At 36.2% G+C, this 16765-nt stretch overlaps 1 protein-coding gene across 1 annotated transcript in view; it reads left to right on the forward strand.

Moving 5' to 3' along the window:
* The window catches only part of LOC126481370 (dnaJ homolog subfamily C member 22), a 67084-nt gene extending 51382 nt beyond the window's left edge, over positions 1-15702 (forward strand). Inside the window, exon 5 of the mRNA XM_050105080.1 lies at positions 11503-15702. Within this exon, the coding sequence (XP_049961037.1) occupies positions 11503-11709 (207 nt within the window). The 3' untranslated portion in view covers positions 11710-15702. The remainder of the gene's footprint in view (positions 1-11502) is intronic.
* Positions 15703-16765: the final 1063 nt, after the last annotated feature.

The raw sequence follows: 16765 nt of genomic DNA on the forward strand, positions 1-16765 counted from the left end.
CCACGGAAAGGGCAAATTCCTTCATCTATACTAATATTTTCGTCTGGCTTGTAAGCCTTTCCACTTTGGGTCACGCATCTGTCGAATATAGGTCTTGCCTTATGAATAGGATTGTGACCTACCTGGTTTTTAGGAATATATGTTGCGTTATCTACGAGATGTAACATTCGTAGAATTGACAAAAATCTATCTCTTGGCAGACACTTTGCCATAAATGAGGACTGCAACACGGGATTTGTTGACCAGTAGTCAGACAGTTTTGGTTTCTTGACTAAGCACATATGCAAAATAATACCAAAAAATTTATACAGTTCACTGAGTTTCACTGTTGTCCACTTACGCCACACTGACTGAGGCTTCAGTATTTCTGTAGCACTTAGTGTCTCTATTGCCATTCTAGTGTAGAGGTTTGTCTCTCATTTGATCAGTGTCACCAGTTCTTCATCGAAAAAGTATGTGAAACAATAAAACACTGAAGAATGTTGGTCAATCCCATCTTGAATTCCACAGGATTCAGAAAAAACAGGAAGCTGGGGAGTGGTTGTATCGTCATCTGTCCACTGGCCAGAAGAATATGGCAAATTGCAACGACCAGTTGTGTTTGTTGTACAACGATGTCAACAGCCTCATCGTCAGGTCTTCCTGATGGTTCACCGTCAGAGGGATCGTTTTCATTTGTAAGGAAATTTGTAAAAATTATTTTTTTTTCTGACCAGGAATCAAACCACAGAATTACGGAAAATTCGGACAAAAAATAGCTTACCATCACTAATGTAAAAATCTGCAATTTCTTCATCTAATTCTGAACCACTATTGTTCAGTAAAAACTCTATTTCTTCATCTCGCAAGGCCATGACGAAAAATAAAGCGCAAAGCTATCAGCCGACAACAATCTAAAGTTTCAAACTGCCGCGCGCCTGTTGTAAGTCGAGCGTGAGTGCGGCAAAGCAAATGACTCAAAAAATATACTCCTGTACCACCTCCAACAATGACATATGCTGCCATCTATAATTTTTTCTTGGTACTAGGATAACCAGACAGTACTTTTAAACCTACAGAATATGAAAGTCATGCGCTGCGAGTCGTTAACATCGCTGATAGTCGGCCGACGTAGGACCTACGTCGATCGTCTTTTTGGGGTACTGTCGGACCGACGTAGGAGTTACGTCGCTCGTCTCGAAAGTGTTAAAGCTTATATTTTTTCTCCATGAATAAAACTTTTTGATAACTTCTGAATGTTTGAGTGCTTGGAAACAAATCTTTGGCCTGGAAACTAGTATTTAACAAATATAGAAAGAGTGTAGCTATGAAAGACTTTATTTCCAGGAGAGTCAGTCTATGTCAAATCAACACACCTATTTTACCTCACCCTCTTAGATTTTGCTGAAAGTTGATATACTTATAGTGGGCACTGAGACTAAGAAAAATACCAAATTTCAATTTTTTATCTCAAACCATTCCTGAAATATGGCTATGTAAACTTTTCAAAAACCAGTCAAAAATGTGTGAATGGACTTCTTTTAAATTGTCCTAGGAGCTGCCCTAATTGAGCTAGAGAACTGGGAAAGGTGTCATTTTGCATGCTCTTTCCAGGGATATACAACAAAACATAGCTTCTAATTAATAACCTTTTTCAAAATACTAATTAATATTTTGATTTAATTTTTTTTACAAAAAGTACATAATTGAAAATTTTCAAAATATTTCCATAACTACTTCATACTATTGTAAATCACATGGCAAAATATAAATGTGGGGTGATGATGGGTTCATTGTTAAAAAAAATTATTCCGGACTTTTGTTTTTCACTAACGGCCCTAGTTTGACCAAATTGACCTTTAACAAACAGGAATTTCTTTAAAATATACTGAAAGGTAAGTAAAAAAAAAGTATTAGAAATATCAAAACATCACCTTATTAAACCAAAACTAATCAGCACATTTTATAATTAAGTTGATTGCTTATTTTAATTTCATACAACTTCACTAACAGTATATTAACCAATATAACAAAAACAAGAAATTGAGCCTTTAACTATAAACTGAAATAAAGTATGAATAAGTACAAGTATTTACATAATAGTTCTGGTTCATGATGTTTGAAAAGGAACTATTAAACAAATTAAATACGTAATGCTTGTTTTTGAGTAACAGGTATCTGTACATAGCTAAATTTAACACGATAGGTACTAACAATAATTTTGAAACAACGTTCTATAAAATATACATTAACACTAACCTGAGACAAAAATTAAGTTTTGAGTTGAAAGCAGTTTCCCAATAAATTGTCTTGGAACTTCACATATTACATTTTAATAAAGCTGACTGGGTTTGGTTTACATCACTTTCATTAAGAATGTATGTTCTCCCTGTCGGAGTAAATGGATTCACTTTTGTGAGAACATCCACAACTGACACCCACAGGACACCTGCATTTGCAGCATAAGAGAATGACATGGATGAAGAAAAGTTATTTTCACTTCATCAAGTTCTTAGATTTTTTTTTTTTTTGTAAAATTTACCTAAGCTCCCAGTTTCTGCCATATACAGTGGTGACATAGCCTGATACATATTGTAACTTCAGTTTGTCTGGTGATGTAGTTACTTCCCTCTCCCAACTCTGCATATCACATGAGAAGTATTTGACTATTAATTTTGATGTAGTGTTGGGAATGAAAGCGTGAAATTGTTGTGTTCCTCTGATTGTCAATGCCTCTTCATGTCGGCTTTTTAAGAATATTTCTGAAGCAGCGTAGTCTTCTTGAGTGGAATATGCAAAATCAACATTTGTGATATTATCTACTGCCCACTCAAATAGATCTCGTGCACTTCGGATCTGATTTTGGTATGGCCTTTGCAAACTTGCACGCCAGTCTCTTTACTGAACCCCCTACTCAATCACAAGGCCCTTTGCCATGTATTGTGGCAGAAAAGTGCCACTCAGCTTTTATGTTGAAGTCTTCCTCGTGAAGGCAAAGGTTCAGGAAGTTTTTCTTATTTTTATACTGAGTGGCAGAACCGTCAGAATAATAGTATATCTTTCTTGGAATCTTTTGAAATGTATTTGTTAGATATGAAATTAGCTTCTTTTGAAAGGTGTAAACCGCAGTTGTATTGTGCTCCAGGCAATCAGAAACAATGACAAAGCTCATATGCTCAATTTTGTCTTCGTGTTTGTAATATATAACAAAAGGATGAATGGTAATCTGTTGTCTTGTCCAGTGGAAACTCTGAGCTTCATCCTGTAGAACTATACTATAATTTTCTGAAAAATCACATATGACAACAAATTCAGATTCCATAAGGTTTTCTCTTTTAGAGTTAAGGAATGTCCGTTGTTGCTTGGCAGTGAAGTCATGCCGAATCAAAGTTTTTGACATCTTACTACAAAATAAATCTATGAATTCTTCAGAAGTTTTCTGAACAATTTCCAGATTACATCGGTCAACTGACATCCCCTGTCAGAACTGAACTTGTTCAGTTAAGTTTTCATGAAAAGAGTCTTTTAAAATTTTATGCATGACAGTTTCTCCTGGGCAGTATTCACAGTTTCCCATGTTGCAATCAACTGATGATGGGTTGCAAAGCATTTTTGCAATGCAAATGTTTAAGGTGCTGTTTGTTACTGTATTTAGTTTGGCATTCCCTATCATTAATGTTATGTTTTGGTGAGTTGTGCACACACAGACAGCGTGTGTGCCACTGTTGCCAGCTAATACACTATTTTGGTCTCAACTCAGCAAATTTAGAGAAACCTATTTTTATGTCAGGAAACTTGTCTTTATAATGTTTGTAAGCTTCTTTAAGGTTACACAAAATAAGTCTTTTTTTCATATTTTTGTTTTATTTCCACTTGTTTCTGTAGCTGTCACACAATCTTTAATACCTGGCATTGCCCTGCTAACTTCATCATTTTCATAAAATGAATGTACAGTTTTGACAGTTTCTGTTGGTAAACACTTCCCTGGTTTTGGGTTTGGACCTTCCATGAATCCTCTCTCTTTCAAAATTTTTTTGGACTGCCGAACAATGTAATTAGGAGCATTAAATTCCGTCATTATTTTCCTGACACTCCACTTTTCAGGTAAACTTGTAAGAATCATTAGTTTTTTTGCTCTACTTATAGAATTTTTAAAGTTTCTTTTAAGATTTTCAAGAACGGATTCATCATTATCAGTATCTGACGAAGAAGTTTCAGGAGCAACAAAAAGTTTACACGTCATTGATGAGATTTTCTTCACTTTTGATTTGGCATAATGCCTAGATGTTAGTTTTCACTTGTCAATTGGGGACTCTCCTAGTTCTTGAAGTGTTGTGTTAAATGTTTTAACAGTTACTGAAGTTGGAGTGAAGTCAGGGTCTTGATTTCGGATGATTATCTCTGATCCAGAAGATTCTTCTTCAACACTTTCATAACTGATGGGCTCTGGTGTATTTTTCAATTTGGTTACATCTTTCCTACATTTATCACAAATCTTGGCACCACTTGGTATTTGAGGAAATAATTTGGGCATCCATGTTGTGACATTTCTCAGTTTTTTTCTATCTCTAATAAAATGATTTGACTTCTTCAATGGATTACAATACTGCACTCTTACAGCAGTGCACTTTTTACTTGGTTCCATATTTATACAAAAACCACTAATTAACTGTCCTTCAATGTATAGATTTACTTGAAAATGAACTATTAAATATAATACATACAGACTGGTCAACACAGAGGTAACAATTGATTTACACTAAAACCACAGTGCACAATAATGCTGTAGGCACACAAAGCCTTAGAAGGTAACAATGCAGACTACATCATCTTAACAATGGCTCTAGTCTCTGAATTATTGTACAGCCATCAAGCCCTATGTATATGCTCCTCTACTGACGTACTACCTTAAAGGTCAGTTTGGTCAAACTAGGGCTGTTAGTGAAAAACAAGAGTCCGGAAATTTTTTTTAAACAATGAACCCATCATCATCGCACATTTATATTTTACCATGTGATTTACAACAGTATGAAGTAGTTATGGAAATATTTTGAAAATTTTCAATTGTGTACTTTTTGTGAAAAAAATTGAAGCAAAACATTAATTACCATTTTGAAAAAGGTTATTAATTAGAAGCTATGTTTTTTGTCTATCACTGGATAGAGCATGAAAAATGCTGCAAAATGACACCATTCCCTGTTCTCTAGCTCAATTAGGGCAGCTCCTAGGGCAATTTAAAAAAAAAGTCCGTTCACACATTTTTGGCCAATTTTCAAAAAGTTTACATGACCATATTTCAGGAATGGTTTGAGGTAAAAAATTGAAATTTGGTATTTTTCGTAGTTTCAACACCCACAATAAGTATGCCAACTTTCAGCAAAATCTAAGAGGGTGAGGTAAAATTTTTATTTAAAGTGTGTTGATTTGACATGGAATGACTCGGGAGAAGTAAAATATTATAAGTTACTGGTCCACAATAAAATTTACTTTGCAGACAGGCTGATCACTAATAAACTTGTATTTTAAGTATCTATTAAAGTAGAAGAGAGGGAGTAAATATAATATAAAGACTTCAGTTTGCCATTGTGTGTTCACGAATCTTTCTGAAATTCAAACTAGGCTCAGCAAATAAACACAAAATTCTTGAACAAAGAGAGTGAAATTTATTACCTCTAAACTTTTGAATTTTCTACTGACGGTGACTTTTTCCCCCATATACCTCACACATTTAGCATCGAACTTTACTGATTTGCAATTATGGCTTGGACATCTCTTGGTCTTTTGTTGTTGATTGCCCTCCTGCTAATAATGGACTTTATGAACATACCGTATTTACTTGAATCTAAGCCGCACCTGAAAAATGAGACTCTAAATAAAGGGAAAAAAAAATTTCCCGAATCTAAGCGGCACCTGAAATTTGAGACTCGAAATTCAAGGAGAGAGAAAAGTTTTAGGCCGCACCTCCAAATTGAAACAAAGTTGGTCCATTGTAATATGAGATACAATTTAGGTCGAATGAATGACGATACACCTACAGTAGTTTGGTGCGAGTCGTAAGCTTAGCAGTTAAGCTTTACCAGGTAGCCATTGCTAGGCGTCAGGCACTTTGTCCGTATTTATACAGGTACCCTTCCTTTTTCACGTGCTTCATCTGGTTTGAATCGATTGCTTATTTTGCTTTGATCTGATAAGTGCCGTTTTCTTTGTTATAGGTGTTTACATCACTCTAAACTGAAAATGCATTACTGTACTGTGTCATGCATGGTTTGTCGCATTCTGATAGTGCGTGTTTACGGCCTGTCGCCGCTCGCGGAATGGCTTGCTTTTGTGCGCGATACCGCCGCTTACAAAAAAAAAAAAGAGAGAGAGAGGAATCGTCTCATTAGCAAAACAATGGCAAGAGACTGCTATTTGTTGTTACTTACACTGCTGCTTTCTTTGATAATGATCAACAAGAACCAAATAATAGACTGCGTATGATAGAACATGTTCTGAACGAGAGTTAGGTGAAAATTTTTTTCCATTTGAAAATCTCTGCGGCCGCTTCTTGAGTACATCAAATTTTGCACAGTAATTAGAGTCATCATAGATTTAAAAATCTAGTCAGTTGCCGTGCTTCATTTCTGACTGTACCACTATTAGGCATAAGAATAATACGAATATAAACATGACATGATACGTATATTCTTCCGCGTTTGCTGTTGTCTCATTCTAGTTTCGTAGTTTATTAGGCAGACAGGATTTAAATGAGATAGCAACAAACGTGAAAGAATACATGGCAAAATGTTTATATTCATATTATTCTTATGGGGAAGAGAACACTGTATGTGATTCATATTTCATCAGGTTCCTATTAACAACCATCTCTTCTCACAGGTAGGAAAAAATTCGAAACGTAGAGTTGGCCATATTGACAAACATCCCAAACAGTCTTTCCAGTGGGATTTTCGTAGTACATTGAAATTCTGCTACATTCAAAGGTGAACAATACAGAATTGGTATTTACTTCGTTGGATAATGTATGAAAATGCATTGGTCGAAACTCGGGGCGGAGAAAAAAAGCTCGTCTTCTGCCTCTCTCTCTCTCTCTCTCTCTCTCTCTCTCTCTCTCTCTCTCTCTTTTTTTTTTTTTTTTTACTGACGCACAGGGTTTTGGCGCCAGTATTTATCTTTATGCCTACAAAGCATGCCTGTGTAGCGCTACATATATTCGATGACACAAGTTAATTGTGGCGACACCTACCAACATTTTTCAGAACCTCAGCTTGCTTTGCACTCAATTCTAAGCCGCAGGCGGTTTTTTGGATTACAAAAACTGGAAAAAAAGTGCGGCTTAGATTCGGGTAAATACGGTATGTTGAATAAAGTATGTTGTTCTGTAGCAAATGATTTTTCAAACTCTTCATATTTATTTATGCACAATGATATGTTTGTATGATCAGCTTTGTAACATGCAGCAATCTCAATATTTGAACCAGATCAGAAAGCTACACGAGTTGATACCATACCACGACATTCATTTGTGTCAGAGTAATATATTATTTTACGTGATTATGACGTAGTAACCACGTGGTAGCAATGGTGAAATGTAGATCAGGTGCAAGTTCCCAGCTGTGGCCTTTCTGACACACACATAATACCTGTATGTTCTATAGAAACAACTACACGATGTTTACAATTTCTGTAGTAGATTTGAACTACACAGTGTGAACTGAAAATTACATTATGAGACAGATTGTTTGTATGATGACTACTAGCCTCTGAATCACATCAAGCTTTGTGTACGATACCTATTTAAGACATGCATGATATGGATAATTACTGTTTGTTGAAATATGTTGCTATTACATTTTAGATATTAATACAAAAACCAGGAAAATTGAAAGGAACAAAGGTACAGTTGGCAGTTGTGGAAGTTGTTTAACTAATAGCAGTATAATTAGAAAATGGTAGCCAAATTATAGATACACTTTTATAAGACAGCATTTCATTGTGAAAGATGATTCCTAAAATTCACTGGAAGCTCTGGAATAATTAAAGGACTAATGAAACAATGGAAAATCCAGGATAGAATAATGGCAATATGAAAATAATTGCTACTCACCATACAGCAGAGATGCTGTCTCAAATAGGTACAACAAAAGACTATCAAATAAGTAAGCTTTCGTCCAAAAAGGCCTTCATTGGAGCAACACGTGCGTGCACGCATGCACACACTACCACAGTCACTTGCTGCTGAGGCCAAACTAATTAGCTGTTTCCAACAAAAAAATCATGGTCATAACACTGTGGTACTGAATTTTGGAAATCAATACCTGTTAAGGTTGGAAGATTTTAGAACACTGAAATTTTGAACATGCTTAACTTTTGAAATGTTAAGATTTTGTAGTAAGTTCAACAATTTTTGTAAAGAGAAAAATGAGGGCTTTCAAATGAGCTGTAGCAATCTAGAAACATCTTTCAGCTCGTCGTAGGTTTCGCCTTTGCATGGTTAACGTGTGCAGTAAGTCATGAATATTTCTCTAAAGTTGAACTAACTGTGCTATTGTCGTTAGTAATTGAGAAAGTACACAGGAATTATTATTAATAAAATGAGACCAGGTTAGAACAAAATAATACTGATGTTGGGGATGATATAAGAACAACTAGGATACTCCCACATTGCTCTGTTACAATCTCATTGGCATAATAATTTGACCATGCATTTTGCTACACATAATGCAGAGAGGCAAGTCTCTCAGCATCCTACAATTTAAATTCCAACAAGATTTCTGACAGTTTACATTTCTTCTCTCTGAAAGATTATCTTGAGCAGAAAGGTGAATTTTTAAAGGACTGTCTAAAAGAAAGAAATCTTATACAGTGGAGTGATGTTTCACACAGTGAGTGACAACGATTTAATGTAATATCACCAGCCGTTTGCGCACGGCTGGGGAAACATTCAACAGTATGAACACCTTTCATTGTTGGCAGAAGCATATGATCAATATCTTTAGTACATACTGCAGTCTGCCAGGATCATCAGTGGTCGAAGAAGTATTTAAGGGACGTCATGGGTGGTTCAAGAAGTTTAAGAGTAAAATCAACATCCACAGCATTGAGGATGGCGAAGCAGCCAGCGCCGACACAAAGGCAGCTGAGAACTTAATCAGCAACTTCAAGATACCAATGAATTCTGAGTGTTACCTGCCGTAACAGGATTTTAATTGTGACGAGACGGGTCTAATCTATAAAAAGATGCTGAAGCGCACCTTTATAAAAGCAGAGTAGAATTCATTGCCCGGCAACAAGCCAATGAAAGACCATCTCGCATTACTATTTTGTTCCAGTGCTAGCGGCGATTTGAAAACTAAAATGCTGCGTGTTTACCATTCAGATACGCAAATTGCCCTCAAGAAGTGTCAAGTCCAGAAGTGCAGATTAAATGTGATGTGGAGGTCCAACAACAAGGCTTGGGTGACATGATCTTTTTTTGTGATTGGATCAATGAAGTGTTTCATCCTTCAGTGTAAAAATATTTGCTTGAGATGAATCTGCCACTCCATGTCCTGCTTGCTATGGACAACGATCTTGCCCATTCTCCAGGCCTAGAAGACCACCTCCTTGAAGAATTTCAGTTCGTCAAGATTCAGTTTCTGCCTCCCAACACCACCCTGTTACTCCAGCCTATGGATCAGCAGATTATTTATAACTTGAAGAAGCTTTACACTAAAGCATTCTTCGAGCATTGCTTAGAGTTGATTGATGCTACTACTCTCACTCTGAGAGGTTTGGAAATATCACTTCTACATTGTTACTTGCGTCAAGATGACCCAAAAGGTCTGGGAAGGGGTTACCAAGAGAATTCTCCCTTATAATTCGAATAAGCTCTGGCTGGAGTGTTATTGAATGTGATACTGAGGCATTTGAGTCAGTACCTGTGGAGGTTGTAGCCAGCAAGATTGTGTCTTTGACCTACAGCATGGGACTAGAAGTGGATAACAATGATATTGATGAGCTTGTGGAAGATCACAGCCAAGAAATGATCACCGAAGAGCTTATGGAGTTGCAGTGTGTTTCACAGCAGGAAGTTGTGGAGAGAAGTTCGTAGGAGGAGGAGGAGGCGGTATCAGCAAAGCAACAATCTTCTGGTGCAATAAGACAAATGCTGAAAGCATGGAAATCAGTTGTATTGTACATTGAAAATGATCACCCCCCGCCCCCCCCCCCCATAAAACAGTGGCTATGCACACTACAAATTTATTTAATGATGATGCTGTGTTGCATTTTCGTCAAGTGTTCAAGCGTTGGCAGAAACAAATGACTAGAGATAGCTTCCTAATAAAAAAGAATTAGTTATGTATCGTGAATAAAAAAATTCATGATACAGCTTGTGTAATTTTCGTTGAATTAATGGCATGAATAAAATAAAACTTGTAGTACTTTTTCTGCATGGAATGCATTATCATGTTTTACATGAATTTGTATGGTATAAATTGTTTCGCTTAATGGATGTTTCGTGCTATGAGTAAGATTCTGGAGTGAATTATGCAAGGTTCCACTGTACAGTCTTCATGTTAATAAAGGAAATAAATTTTGTGCACAGGTCGATGAGCAATGTGAATATTCTGTTATTAAAACTGTCTATATTGCTTAAGATATGTCTTTATTTATAACATTTTTTTGGCTGCTACTGTCATCAGATCAAAACTTAGAATGTGTAAAACAAGGTCCAGTGTTAGTAGTGATGAAACCTGTTGTTATTGTCACTCACGGAACCTTATTTCACAAGTTCTAAGTTTTGATCTGATGATGACTGTTGCAAAACAATCTTATAAATCAAGAGATATCTTGAGTGATGTAATTGTTGTGTTCATAAAATAAGTCTTTCTGGTAGAGATGAAATTCTTTTTATGCCCAACACAAATCGTCACATTCCAAAGTATAAGGACAAGTAGTCAATCATTTGACTTTTACTGTGCTGTCAGCTGTCCTACAAAATGGTTAATTTTGAAAGAAGTGTCCCTGGACAAGGCTATTTCCAAAAGCTGTTTATGTTTTTGGCAATCTTTTAAAATATCCTAATGCAGTCTGAAGCACATTGCTACAGTGAAGGAATCAAGTGTAACCAAGATATTAAATATCAGTATGTGACTATGATATTCAGTATCAGTAGAAAGCTCAACCTAAAATGCAAACTGTTTCTGTGTTTGTAAGTGTGCTCCTCATTGTAGCTTACAGAATGCTTTGCATCTGATGATAAATTCTTGGTTGTAATTTTCTAGAGGAAGTAGTTTGATACGTGTTTGTGTTTCCTCATTGACAAGGCTTTCAGTCCTGCTCTTCTCTTGTTTTGGCATTTGGTTGCTGTTCTTATATTTGGAATACCATTTACTCTCAACTCTGTTGGAGACAAATTTGGTTTAAAAGGTTATTGTCCTATTCTGTTTGTGCTGTTCATTGTCTATTAATGTTTGCTAAGCTATTTTCACATGTAAGGTATAATGATCTTTCATTGACTTATCTGATAATATTTCACTGCAGGTTTTGGAAGTATCAAGCAGTGCGACACAGGCTGAGATAACATCCAGTTGGAGAGCTTTGTCAAGAAAATACCACCCAGATAAAGTGAAAGATCCAGACAAACGACGAGAGGCACAGGAAAAATTCATGGAAATTCAGCAGGCATATGAAATTGTCTCCAGCATTAGGGCAAAGAGAAGTAGCAGAAACAAAAGATACAATCCTTAATGTTGGAGAACATGGATCCCTGTGAGGACTTTCGTTTGTGTGTGTGTGTGTGTTTGTGTGTGTGTGTGCGCGCGCTGTTGTGTTGTGTAGAGTTTTTCGTGGTTTATTTATTTTATAGTGTTTACTAATGTTTTTACCAAAGCAATATATCTGAGTTCTGTGATGGGAAATCAATTTTAAAAATAGATTTAAGTGTCTTTTTGACCCGGTATTGTTAATGATAAGTGTAACTACGAGTTCACCTAGCGTTTTGTGAGAAGAGTTCAGGCTGTAAGGAATATTTCTACGTTTTGTGATCTGTTGAGACAGTGAGTGTCATGTGATTATAAACATGTGACACACAAAGGAAGTAATTCAGACAGTGTTTCTTATTTTTATAACTGAAAGGTTCTTGAAACCTTTTTTATATTGGGCTATTGTTGATGTAAATAATGGAACAAAGATATTTTATTGAGGTAAATAAGCGTGTGGATCATAAAGCTGCTTCATTTCTGGTGTAATCTATGGCTTTGACTATATTGCACACATAGAAGTTGTAACACCTCCGTTTATTTCGACCCGACCTGATCTGATAGCAGCCCAATAATTATTATTAATGTGACCGTGTACCTAACGGGGCTGGCAATCGGAATTGACTGCTACGGAGTTGTTACTTTCCAGTTTGTCCTTCTCAAATGCTGTAATAATGAAATGTCTGGTAACAAGAAGAACACCAACACAGTTTCACTAATCAAGGACCTATATTCGTCTCAAAAAAACACAAAAAGGAGGAGACAGCCACTGCCTTCGTCTTACATATCTAATTGCGGCTAATCTCAGCACAGGCTTCTTCGTTATTCGTTATCGTCACACGCTAATACAATCACTGCAATCCAAGATGATGCCGGCGCGGTAGACGCGAAACCAAAATATCGGCACAGAAATATCACTGATCGCTCTGGTAATTATACTTCTTCACTTTCCCGGTATTATTCTAGCACAAAGGGGTTAAACCGCGGCGATGGCCACTCCCTTTTGTCGGTAAAGCCTTGCATTACAACAACCGGCCTCCACACAGTTCGGCCCGCAACGTGGGACTCTCTCAACTCACACTCGCTCTCGCAACACGACACAATCGATTGTTTGCCCTATCGACCTGTGCCGAGTGCAAACTTATAGTAAGGGCCTACGGACCCCTTACAAAGTTACGCTGTTATTGTTGGTTGAACTCCTTAGATTGTATAGTTTTCTTCCTTTTCCAGTGTCTCAGTTATTCAGGTGATTATCTACAGAGAGATTAATTGAAAATTTCATTTTATCTGCAATTCTGCTGACAGCAGCAAATGGGTGAACCTCATACTTTCAGGATTAAAGGTGCCTTTTCAAAATATCAAGAAATAAAGTGAAATTGACAGCTTTCTATGAAGCCATGTCCAAGTCCATCTGCATAATAATGAAACGGATGTGAGAGGTCATCGCAACGTAATATGATATATGAACAAAAGGAGATGAATACCTGTAGAAATTGTGAAGTACTTACTTTAGTGGTTGGTGCAGCTACTTCCACTTTATTTTTCAAATAATAATTACTGTTTAATGATTGTGAGCTTTGCCTAAATTAGTTGTAGAAAGGTGTGTTATTTAGTATCACATTTGTATGCGTCACTAAAATTTAGTGAAACACAGGTGTCTGTAAGTAGCTCTGTTCTGTTGACTTCTACACTCCGACAAAAGAAATAGTCCTGTGATGGGAAAAGCCACTTACAACACTCTTATACGGAAAATTGTGCTTATAGTTTACACATCATAAATGTGCCTACATTCCACGACTGTCGAATAATGTAACCCTTTTTACAGAACTTGACCATGATGTATGACTAATGGATATGGAAGTCAGACTATTAGTTCCTTTTCCTAAGAGTTTCCTAGGTGTTAGAAAAAAACACTTTAAAAATGGAATAATACTGAATCTAGAACCTATCTGTAGCAAGTTCATTAAGTGGTTTGTCTAATGGATTTACAGTAGCCAGCCTATCTCAGAAAAGAAATGGTTAAGTTTAGGAAAAGCAGAAGAAGTAAATTTGGCCTAACTTAACTTCACAAATAAATATAATTTTTCTGGATATGGTTTTGAGAAAGACACAGGAATCTCTTAGCTACTACACCCACATACATATATAGTTTTCATCTTAGAAAGGCCACAAATTTTCAATTGTCACTACGTGCTAAAAAAGAACTGGCCAGTGGATACTTCTGTGTTTGCGTTTTGTGTAACAAAAAAATTAAAAACCTAACTATTCTAATAGCACAATACACACATTTAAATTTGTTAAGACATGTGGTTCATATCTTTATCCTAGCATATTATCTGTCAATAGAAAAAGGTAGGGTGTGATCACTCTATATGGTCATTCAGTATTTTCATGCAATGGTACTCAATTTTCTTTTTATAACTCTTTGTACCTTACTGAATTTCAGTTATAACTGAAAGAAATTTATCTTTACTTCACTGAAAGCTTAATCTTGCAAAACTTCAGTATTTATGCTTGACAAGTTAATCTTTTTAGCAAAACTTATTTAATCACTTTCACTTTACTTACTACCACAAAGAGAGTAAAAATATTAAAATCGTTAAATTCGTGTGAAAACATTTACTTAAGTGCTTCAGCAAAATTTCACCTCAGTATTTCTACTACTTAAATCATACAGTACTGTTATGTGTGCCGTAAAAATTAGTTCACAACAATTAGTTACAGACATTTATTCAGATATGAAAATTAGTGCTTGCAGATACTGAATGAAGTACTTCAAATGTTTTTATAACAGATTTACTCGGAATAATCGAACACCAGGAAAGGACCCTATATAGGTCAGTAATTAAGAATAAAATAACAGGATGAACAAAATTTTGTGATCAACACAATAATTATTTAAAAAAATTAATTTTGAGTTAATGGTTCACACTTCTATAATTCTAATTATACATTTCTTAACCTGTTGGGCATGGCAGATAGTAATGGTGGATACTACCCATGGTATGGCATACACGTTTCTTGAAGTTCTTCTTGGCATCTTTTAAAGTCCATAACTTAGCCTAAAACCTACATCAAAGCTTTAATAATTCAGCAGTTGTGATCAGGGACAGTTGTGCAACAATTTCCAGGCAAGGCATCGCCTGCTTAGCCCTCTTACACTTCAGCCTACAAACTGTGCCCTCTCATTCCTGCTTTTTGTGTAGGTAGTGCTTCAAAAGCCCAAGCCACCTTTTACACTTCTCACAGTGACTTCCAGGCAGTACAAGAGCTCAACATCTTTTACATACCACATATCCTACACATTGTCCCTAAGCGTGTACCATTTTATACAAATGACAACTTGCACAAATACATGAAATTACATACACAAACATTTTCAGTTCATTAATTCATGACAAAATATTATTTAGTAACTGACAAAATATTATTTAGTAACTTACACATTTCACGTATTTCTTTACATAAGTTACAAACACACTTTAACAAAGCACTCTAACATCACATATATCACATCTTCCATATAGTCTTTGCATATCACAATTATATTATGCCAAACTCTGAAAACAAAAATTTTTTTATGAATTAGGTGACTGATAGCACAATAATGTTACGAACTGTTTGTATGTTATTGTATTACTCCGTCCTTCTCGTCATGTTTGAACATAGTATATCTAAGTTTTCATGTGCAATACAAAAATATCTCTTGCTCAGTAATGAATGGAAGCTTAAAATACTGTCTAAAACATGTTCCTGATCCATAGGATTAGTGTTAGAACTTTGTTAAAAATATCAAGTGTTACATGTTTGCTTTTTAAATGAAAGTACCAGTTCATTCTGAGTACAGTAATTAAACATTCCTACATTCGCTAATGATATTCTAAATTAGTCTCTAGCACTTGTTTTGTAAGTTGCACAGCACTTCAATATGTTCATTGGCTCAAAGATTTTTATACACAAAATAATTTCTTATATGTATACTCTTGCAGAAATAATATTTTTTCACAAAGTTTGGTTTCTGTGTCAAAATTTTCTCTCGCCCCTGTAAGATATATAGGTACATGTGTGAGCTTTTAACTTCATGCATGATAATGATCTGGAAGCAAATGTGTTTTGTAATTGTGTGTTCAGTGTAATCATTTTTCTCCATTTTTGCTGCATGTATGTGTATATCTTCACATATACTCTGCAAACTGCCATGATATGCATTGCAGAGGGTACTTCCCATTGTATGAAACATTGGGGTTGATTCCCGTTCCATTTATACAGGGTGTTGCAAAAAGGTACGGCCAAACTTTCAGGAAACATTCCTCACACACAAATAAAGAAAAGATGTTATGTGGACATGTGTCCGGAAACGCTTAATTTCCATGTTAGAGCTCATTTTAGTTTCTTCCACCTACGCTCAATGGAGCATGTTATCATGATTTCATACGGGATACTCTACCTGTGCTGCTAGAACATGTGCCTTTACAAGTACGACACAACATGTGGTTCATGCACGATGGAGCTCCTGCACATTTCAGTCGAAGTGTTCGTACACTTCTCAACAACAGATTCGGTGACCGATGGATTGGTAGAGGCAGACCAATTCCATAGCCTCCACGCTCTCCTGACCTCAACCCTCTTGACTTTCATTTATGGGGGCATTTGAAAGCTCTTGTCTACGCAACCCCGGTACCAAATGTAGAGACTCTTCGTGCTCGTATTGTGGACGGCTCTGATACACTACGCCATTCTCCAGGGCTGCATCAGCGCATCAGGGATTCCATGCGACAGAGGGTGGCTGCATGTATCCTCGCTACCGGAGGACATTTTGAACATTTCCTGTAACAAAGTGTTTGAAGTCACGCTGGTACGTTCTGTTGCTGTGTGTTTCCATTCCATGATTAATGTGATTTGAAGAGAAGTAATGAAATGAGCTCTAACATGGAAAGTAAGCGTTTCCGGACACATGTCCACATAACACATTTTCTTTCTTTGTGTGTGAGGAATGTTTCCTGAAAGTTTGGCCGTACCTTTTTGTAACACCCTGTATACAGGGC

This window comes from Schistocerca serialis, chromosome 5 (genome assembly GCF_023864345.2).
Source record: "Schistocerca serialis cubense isolate TAMUIC-IGC-003099 chromosome 5, iqSchSeri2.2, whole genome shotgun sequence".
Taxonomy (NCBI): Eukaryota; Metazoa; Arthropoda; class Insecta; order Orthoptera; family Acrididae; genus Schistocerca; species Schistocerca serialis.